This window comes from Berghia stephanieae, chromosome 8 (genome assembly GCF_034508935.2).
Source record: "Berghia stephanieae isolate SIO BIC M18660-M18661 chromosome 8, UCSD_Bste_1.3, whole genome shotgun sequence".
Classification (NCBI taxonomy): domain Eukaryota; kingdom Metazoa; phylum Mollusca; class Gastropoda; order Nudibranchia; family Aeolidiidae; genus Berghia; species Berghia stephanieae.
The window spans coordinates 52335484-52345483 of NC_088367.1; the positions used below are offsets into that span (position 1 = coordinate 52335484).

The 10000-nt window shown below is 42.0% G+C and overlaps 1 protein-coding gene across 1 annotated transcript in view; it reads right to left on the minus strand.

The window, feature by feature from the left end:
- LOC144979059 (MAM and LDL-receptor class A domain-containing protein 2-like) overlaps positions 1-10000 on the minus strand; it is a 269405-nt gene that overhangs the window by 159452 nt on the left and 99953 nt on the right. Inside the window, 6 exon segments of the mRNA XM_078925674.1 lie at positions 1758-1883; positions 2743-2908; positions 3684-3967; positions 6383-6514; positions 7627-7785; positions 8052-8240. Coding sequence (XP_078781800.1) covers positions 1758-1883; positions 2743-2908; positions 3684-3967; positions 6383-6514; positions 7627-7785; positions 8052-8240 — 1056 coding nt within the window.

The window sequence follows — 10000 nt, forward strand, 5'->3', positions numbered from 1 at the left end:
AACCCTCAGGACAGAAGATCAAGGGGAAGGCCACGAGGAACATGGAGAAGAATTAGAAGCTGATATACAGAGAAGTGGTAAGACATGGAATGAGATTAAAAAGTTAGCTCAGGATAGAGAAGGATGGAAACTGTTTGCCTGTGGCCTATACCCTGACCCAGGGTGAAAAAGGCAATAATGATGATGATGATGATGATGATGATGATGATAGAGAAGGATGGAAACTGTTTGTCTGTAGCCTATACCCTGACTCAGGGTGAAAAAGGCAATAATGATGATGATGATGATGATGATGATGATGATAGAGAGGGATGGAAACTGTTTGTCTGTAGCCTATACCCTGACCCAGGGTGAAAAAGGCAATAATGATGATGATGATGATGATGATGATGATGATGATGATGATGATGATGATGATAGAGAAGGATGGAAACTGTTTGTCTGTAGCCTATACCCTGACCCAGGGTGAAAAAGGCAATAATGATGATGATGATGATGATGATGATGATGATGATGATGATGATAATGATAGAGAGGGATGGAAACTGTTTGTCTGTAGCCTATACCCTGACCCAGGGTGAAAAAGGCAATAATGATGATGATGATGATGATGATGATGATGATAGAGAGGGATGGAAACTGTTTGTCTGTAGCCTATACCCTGACCCAGGGTGAAAAAGGCAATAATGATGATGATGATGATGATGATGATGATGATGATGATGATAGAGAAGGATGGAAACTGTTTGTCTGTAGCCTATACCCTGACCCAGGGTGAAAAAGGCAATAATGATGATGATGATGATGATGATGATGATGATGATGATGATGATGATGATAGAGAAGGATGGAAACTGTTTGTCTGTGGCCTATACCCTGACCCAGGGCGAAAAAGGCAATGACGATGATGATGATGATGATGATGATGATGATGATGATGATGATGATGATGATGATGATGATGATGATGATGATGATAGAGAAGGATGGAAACTGTTTGTCTGTAGCCTATACCCTGACCCAGGGTGAAAAAGGCAATAATGATGATGATGATGATGATGATGATGATGATGATGATGATAGAGAAGGATGGAAACTGTTTGTCTGTAGCCTATACCCTGACCCAGGGTGAAAAAGGCAATAATGATGATGATGATGATGATGATGATGATGATGATGATGATGATGATGATAGAGAAGGATGGAAACTGTTTGTCTGTAGCCTATACCCTGACCCAGGGTGAAAAAGGCAATAATGATGACGATGATGACTCATGTGTAAACTGAGAACCTTGGCGTTAATATTGTCGTCTCTGTGGGTAAAAAAATGGTAATATCGTCAAACAGACGCCATGTTTCGTTCTACGTGTTACGTGTTGCTGTTGGTCTGGGACCCTTTGTAAATCTCTTTGAGCACGTTAAGTGGATATTGCTCTATATAGATAGAACGAATATGACGTCACTCTTGTCTTTGTTATTGTTTTTTTGCCATCCGAGTTTATGTGTAATGTTCACTTACCAGACTATAAACGTTCAAGGTTACACATAGTTTTGTGTGTTAGTCCGTCATATTTCCGGATGGCAATGTTGTGAGCCATTTAGCCAAGCGCATATTATCTATAAAAGCTTACGTGTTTGTCTTTCTGTCCGTATGCCTCAGTTTCAAAAACACTTTTCCAGTTATTTATTCTAACGCCAGTGCCTACTCCATATAATTTTGCCCCTTTTTATATTTTCCTACTTATTTTATAACTCACTTCCTGAATGATCGGAGCTTGGCGTACTCGCAGAGAAAGTCTTTCCACTGTTCCTCGCCCATTTCAGTTTTTGTCCACCATCTGTCCATCCACACATGTTGTTCTCAAATCCACAGTTTATGTTTGCTGGAAATGAAAATGAAAAACAAACTTATTAAATAGGTTTACATTTTGATGCATCGATGCATAATAATAATAATAATAATAATAATAATAATAATAATAATAATAATAATAATAATAATAATAATAATAATAATAATAATAATAATAATAATAATAATAATAATAATAATAATAATAATAATAATTTTAAAAAATAATAATATTAACCATCATCACCATCATCATCATCCATATCATCATCATCATCATACATATCATCATCATCATCATCATCATCATCATCATCATCATCATCATCATCATCATCATCCATATCATCATCATCATCATCCATATCATCATCATCTTCATTATCACCGCAACCACAATCATTTTCTGACCCCCCTGTCCACTTAATATAGGGATTGGGTAGCCGGGTCCATTAGACCTAGCGGAAAGTACCAATCGATAGACCAGCACCCTATCATTGTATAGTCTAAATCCACTGTTCATGGCCCCATTCTTCACGATCTCACACTGTTTTGAGATGGTCAGTCACATATGTGTTACGTCAGTGTCCGTCAGGGGGTCCCCATAGCTCAGTTGGTAGAGCACTCGCTTCACACGCAAAGGGATTACAATCAATCCCGGGTGCAGTCTAGATTTTTTCTGACCCCCCCCCCCCCCTATCCACCCAGCAGTGAATGGGTTGCTGCGTCTGTTACATTTGGCGGAGAGTACTTTTGCGATGGACTCGAGTCCTAATCCAAAGGATAGCAAGCAATTGCTATTGTCCATTTCACGCTATAGAAACCGGGAATAAACTTCAGCTCCACGAGCTCTTTAGGCAGGACGGACTAAGTTAGAGATTGGAAATTACCGGGAAGCGTTCCAGGTGCTGGTGACGTCACAGTCGGGGCAGGTGTGGTGCCAGGAATAGAGGTTGACGGTGTCTGTGTGCACGCGTCCTGGGAGTTGATGAACGTGACATCATCAATGGCGATGTCTCCACTGTAGCCATTGCCTTTGGTGGCAACCAACTGGACCTGGCGAGGGTTGAAGTAGAAAAAGGCAAAACAATCTTGCTTAACTCACTCAATCCTAGAGTTTTTTGCTACTTTTCAACATTGGAAAAAAAGAATTAAAAATGAGCATGTGCATTTATAATTTTATTCAACTACCATTAACATGTAAAAACTAAAAACATTAGCTTTGATACTATATCTATAATTTGACTCAGAAAAAATGTAATAAATAGGGATGGAGTAAAAGTAACTCCAGTAAACTACGGATATAGTCGGTGTCAGGGTTGAGTGAGTTAACGATACACAAGGGGGTTATAGAGATAGAGTTGTGTGGCTATGTGGTCTATTGGTATGACACTTGCTTTAGGATCGGAAGGTCCCGGGTTCAAGCCGAGCCGACCGAGCCGCATAGTTGAGTCCTTGGAAAAGGCTCTTTACTCACAATCTCTCACCGTACTTAGGTGTAACATGAGTACTTGCTCGTTTACAGCGTTGTCTCTGTCGAAAAAAAAATTGTAATATCACCTAACAGGCGTCATGTCACGTTCTACATGTTAAATGTTGCTGTTGGACAGGGACCCTTTGTAAAGCGCTTTGAACACGTTTAGTGGATATTGCGCTATATAAAAGCTCAATTTTTTAACACAAATAGTAACGTTTTGAGACAAGTTACATTTGATTTAACACAAATAGTAACGTTTTGAGACAAGTTACATTTGATTTGACACAAATAGTAACGTTTTGAGACAAGTAACCATTGATTTAACACAAATAGTAACGTTTTGAGTTACTTTACCTTGTAAGGATAATTTCCATTGGGAGCAATTTTCACAATGCCTTCACTCCAGCCTTTCCCTTGGCTGGTGGAAAGCTGCCATACAGTCGTGTTGTCAACGGCTTGGATTGGGTCGGATGTGACGTCATAGGACACGACTACGACATGCAGGGAACCGATGGTGGAGCCATACATGTTGTAGAAGAAATGGAAGCAACTTCCGGCATCCGAGAACAGTTCGCTTTCCAATATGGCGACATCTCCTGGTGCTCTTGGATAAGATGTTTCGATGTAGACGTAGGACCCTGTAGTGACCAAAAAAAATATCATCATAATCATTGCCTTTTTCACCCTGGGTCAGGGTATAGGCCACAGACAAACCGTTTCAATCCTTCTCTATCCTGAGGTAACTTTTTTTTTTTTTTATCTCATTCCACATCTTAGCACTTCTCTGTCCTTCATAAATTCTGTCATTCCAGAAACGCTTTGGTCGCCCAAGCTAAAAAAAGAATTTAGTTTGTCCGTCTGAGTTTCTGTAACGGTTTGAGTTTTACGGAAAGGGGTGTTAACCCTTTGCCAACCCCCAGCCTTTCTATAGTGCTCCATTTAACGTGTTCGAAGTGATTTACAAGTGATACATAAGCCAACAGGAAGGAAACATCAGCAAAACTACTCTACACTGAACACCAGAAGGAAAGAGAAGAAGAGGAAGCCCCCCCCCCCCCCCTGGAAACTTGGAGGAGAGCAGTTGAGGGAGAGATGAGAGACCGGATGAAGACCTGGAGTTACCTGAAGATGATGGCCACGCTTTGAGAGTGAGACTGACTGGCTTATTCAGAGAGAGAGAGAGAGAGAGAGAGAGAGAGAGGGATACAGAGAGAGAGAGACAGAGAGAAGGAGAGAGAGAGGGAGTGAGAGAGAGAAAGAGAGAGAGAGAGAGGGGGAGAGAGAGAAAGACAGAGAGAAAGAAAGAAAGAAAGAGAGAGAGGGGAGAGAAGAAAGAAAGAAAGAAGAGAGAGAGAGAGAGAGAGAGAGAGAGAGAGAGAGAGAGAGAGAGAGAGAGAGAGAGAGAGGACAGTAAGTAGGTAAGAAAGTAAAGAAATTAATTTTGTTTTGAGTAAGTAAGTAAGTCTGCGAATTCAAACGTTTTCAAGTATCCATTTGCACCCCCCCCTCCCCACACCATCAAAGACTGGAAAGCTCTTCTCGAATCGTGTGTGAACACAACCGATTTAGACACCTTCAAGCAAAGATTATCAAACTATTTCAGCCTATAGATATTTCGAAGATGACGTCACTCAGGTCTTTGTTATTGTTTTTGCCATCCGCGTTTGTGAGTTGTTCTCACTAAATTGTATTAACCAGACTATAAAAGTTCATGGTTAAACAAGGTTTGTGTGTTGGTCCATTATACTTCCGGATGGCAATGTTGTGAACTCCTTGGCACTGGGTGGGGTTCCTGATCTCCCATAGTGGGCAGGGAGGTACACACTGTGTCTTCTATCCCCCTATATCTGTTTTCCAACTTGCTTTCTGTCTTTGTCTTGGAATGAGATTACTTGGTTTTGCCCTGGCCCTGGCCGGAGTCCTGCCTGGGAGGGAAACAGTCAAATGCATAGCTATTGTCTTGGGAGATTATATTTTTTTCCTTGTAAATCATCTCTCTGTTATGTATTATTATATTTGCTATTTTGAATGTATAATGTAAGCATTTGAGTGTATTCCTCTGTTGGATTTTGTGCTTGTCAGGATGAGACTTATAGGTGATTTCAAACTAAGTACTTTGATAGTGTGCTCTTGAAATCTACATCTGATCCCTATTTGTTACCAGTTCCCCTATGTCTTACTTTTTCTTGGGTGCTTTCATTGTAATTCTAGAACTTTTTACTATCCCATTTTCTTCCTTTTTACTGGCGCTGATTTAACCTAAATGTGTTGCAAGCGCCGTAAAACCCTTAAAAACAAACAAAAAACAACTCCTTGGCAAACCGCATTCTATCTATAGATAGTTCGAAGATGACGTCACTCAGGTCTTTGCTGATGTTTTTTGCCATCCGCGTTTATGAGTAATGCTCACTGAACTGTATTAACCCGACTATAAACGTTCATGGATACACACAGTTTTGTGTGTTGGTCCGTTATACTTCCGGATGGCAATGTTATGACCTTCTTAGCCAAGCGCATACTATCTTTACACCAACAATGGCTGCCAGATTCAACAAATCTTTCCGCCTTGAACACAAACACTCGGAATTGTTTTTAGAAATTAGCTTTTATATAGTGTAATATCCACTAAACATGCTGAAATCGCGTTACAAGGGGCCCGTGACCAACAGCAACAAGTAAAGTGTAGAACGAGACTTGACGCCTGTTAGGCGATATTACATTCTTTTTTTTCGAACAGAAACAACGCTGTTAACGGCCAGGTACTCATTTTACACCTGAGTGCGGTGAGAGAATGTGAGGGAAGAGCCTATTCCAAGGACTCAACTATGCGCCAAACGAGGCTCTAACCCAAGACCTTCCGATTCGAAAGCGAGTGTCATACCACTAGATCACATAGCAGCAAGAATTGAGTCCACTGTAACATTCATATTCAGATCTTGGTCACTCCAATATCAAACCGTTTTGAGATAACAGGTCATAAATATCTTTTTAGTCAGTTGTAGTTGATGTTAATTTTGTATGACGTTTATGACGAAATAATTGATTGCACTCACCTGTACCGGACGTGTGGTCACCAGTCGGGCCAGTGCTTTGGGAATCGGTGCCTCCTTTGTTCTGAATCCAGTCGAAATCATCTCCCTTGATGTTACTCCAGGAACAAAGATCAGTGTCAAAGTCACAGGCACCTGGGGGATAGTGATGATGATGATGGTGATGATGATGATGATGATGGTGATGATGGTGATGATGATGATGGTGATGATGATGGTGATGATGATGGTGATGGTGATGATGATGATGATGATGGTGATGATGATGATGATGATGATGATGATGATGATGATGATGATGGTGATGATGATGATGATGATGATAATGGTGATGGTGATGATGGTGATGATGATGATGGTGATGATGATGATGATGCTGATTATGATGATGATGATGATGATGATGATGATGATGATGATGGTGATGGTGGTGGTGATGGTGGTGGTGTGGTGATGATGGTGGTGGTGGTGGTGATGATGATGATGATGATGATGATGATGGTGATGATGATGATGATGATGATGATGATGATGATGATGATGATGATGATGATGGTGATGGTGGTGGTGATGATGGTGATGATGATGATGGTGGTGGTGGTGGTGTTGATGATGATGATGATGATGATGATGATGATGGTGATGGTGGTGGTGATGGCGGTGGTGGTGGTGTGCTGGTGGTGGTGATGATGATGATGATGATGATGATGATGATGATGATGATGATGATGATGATGATGATGATGATGATGATGGTGGTGGTGATGATGGTGATGGTGGTGGTGGTGGTGATTGATGATGATGATGATGATGATGATGATGATGATGATGATGATGATGATGATGATGATGATGATGATGATGCTGATGATGATGATGATGGTGGTGATGGTGGTGGTGATGATGGTGATGATTATGATGATGATGATGGTGGTGGTGATGATGATGATGATGATGATGATGATGATGATGATGATGATGATGATGATGATGATGATGATGCTGATGATGGTGGTGATGATGATGATGGTGGTGATGACGATGATGATGATGATGATGATGATGATGATGATGATGATGATGATGATGATGATGATGATGATGAATATAATAATGATGATGAATAACATTAATAATAACACAAAAAAAGCAAAAACAATAACAAACAATGGTGATATTATAGTTGTTACTGTGGCAGTTTTTGTTTTGTTGTTGGATTTATAAATAGAATGTTGTATGTCTCCAACCTTTATTTTGGGCACACGTTCCAGTTCGTAGCACTACGTCATCAATGGCTGTGTCACTGCCAGAGTTGCCCCCAGCTGTAGCCTCGAAGGAAATGGTGATACTGTTGACATTGGGGTTGATTTGAACTTCGTCACGGAGCCAATTCCGTCCCTGGGGTCCTGGAATAGGATAACAAAAACGCGTTGTTAAATGATGATGGTGATGATGATGATGATGATGATGATGATGGTGATGATGATGATGATGATGATGATTATGATGATGGTGATGATGATGATGATGGTGATGATGATGATGAGATTGATTCAGAGAGAGAGAGAGAGAGAGAGAGAGAGAGAGAGAGAGAGAGAGAGAGAGAGAGAGTAATGGTTAGGAGTGAGGAGGTAAGGGGTGGGGGTGTAGGAGAGATGAAAACCAGACTCACCTGATTTCTTCCATGCAATGGTGTCCTGCATCCCTTGACCAGTGATCTTGACCACCAGACTACCTTGATTCGGACCGTCCATGTTGTACCAGAATTCCAGACACAGCCCCATGGTGCCAGGCGTGAAGGTCTCGGACAAGAGTTTGGCCACTTGATCCTTGGAGTATTTGGTGATGTAGGCGTAGTGACCTGTCGGGGGTGGTCAACAAAATATTTATACACGGTGTCGGAGTACGTGGGGTGGGAAGGGGGGGGGGCGGGACAGGGGTGAACGTCTTAGACAGACGCTTGACCACTTGACCCTTACTTGACCCTTGGAGAATTTGGTGATGTAGGCGTAGTGACCTGTCGGGGGTGGTCAACAAAATATTTATACATGGTGTCGGAGTACGTGGGGTGGGAAGGGGGGAGCGGGACAGGGGTGAACGTCTTAGACAGACGCTTGACCACTTGACCCTTACTTGACCCTTGGAGTATTTGGTGATGTAGACGTAGTGACCTGTCGGGAATGGTCAACAAAATATTTATACACGGTGTCGGAGTACGTGGGATGGGAAGGGGGGAGCGGGACAGGGGTGAACGTCTTAGACAGACGCTTGACCACTTGACCCTTACTTGACCCTTGGAGTATTTGGTGATGTAGACGTAGTGACCTGTCGGGAGTGGTCAACAAAATATTTATACACGGTGTCGGAGTACGTGGAGTGGGAAGGGGGGAGCGGGACAGGGGTGAACGTCTTAGACAGACGCTTGACCACTTGACCCTTACTTGACCCTTGGAGTATTTGGTGATGTAGACGTAGTGACCTGTCGGGAGTGGTCAACAAAATATTTATACACGGTGTCGGAGTACGTGGGATGGGAAGGGGGGAGCGGGACAGGGGTGAACGTCTTAGACAGACGCTTGACCACTTGACCCTTACTTGACCCTTGGAGTATTTGGTGATGTAGACGTAGTGACCTGTCGGGAGTGGTCAACAAAATATTTATACACGGTGTCGGAGTACGTGGAGTGGGAAGGGGGGAGCGGGACAGGGGTGAACGTCTTAGACAGACGCTTGACCACTTGACCCTTACTTGACCCTTGGAGTATTTGGTGATGTAGACGTAGTGACCTGTCGGGAGTGGTCAACAAAATATTTATACATCTTGAGCTTGAGCTTGATCTTTTATATAGCGCAATATATTGCCACGTACTCATTTTATACCTGAGTACGGTGAGAGAATATGTGGGTAAAGAGCCTTTTCCAAGGACTAAACTCTGCGCCGAACGAGGCTCAAACCCAGGATATATCCACTAAATGTGCTCAAAGAGCTTTACAAGAGGTCCGTGACCAACAGCAACAACAGGTAACATGCAGAACGAGACACGACGCCTGTCAGGCGATATTACAATTTTTTTTCTGACAGAGACAACGCTGTTAACGGTCAGGTACTCATTTTACACCTGAGTTACAGGAGTAATTTGGGGGGGGGGGGTCTTGATAGTTCAGTTGCCTGCTTCCTAAATTGTTACATTGATTGCAATTAGGAATGCCGACGGAGATAACGCTATCAACGGCAATGTACTCATTTTACACCCGAGTCCGGTGGGAGAATATCAGAAAAAGATTTTCCAAAGTCTAAACTCTGGACTCCTAGGAGTTGAACTCAAACCTGAAACATATCGGCCTGAAGGCAAATGCCATACCACCGGACCACATAGACACATGGTGTGCAAACACGCTAGTTATTATAACAATATATCAAATAAATAACAATGTAAAATTGAATATAAGATTCAATTTAATTACGAAAACAGGTAGAACGGACGTTTTGGGTTACCCCTTTATCAACAAACAGGATGAATGAAACACTACGGAGATAACAAATAAAGTGAGTAGATGTGACTCATATATAAGGGAACAACACAAAACAAACAACGTTTCGGCCCTTGGCCTTCGTCAGGA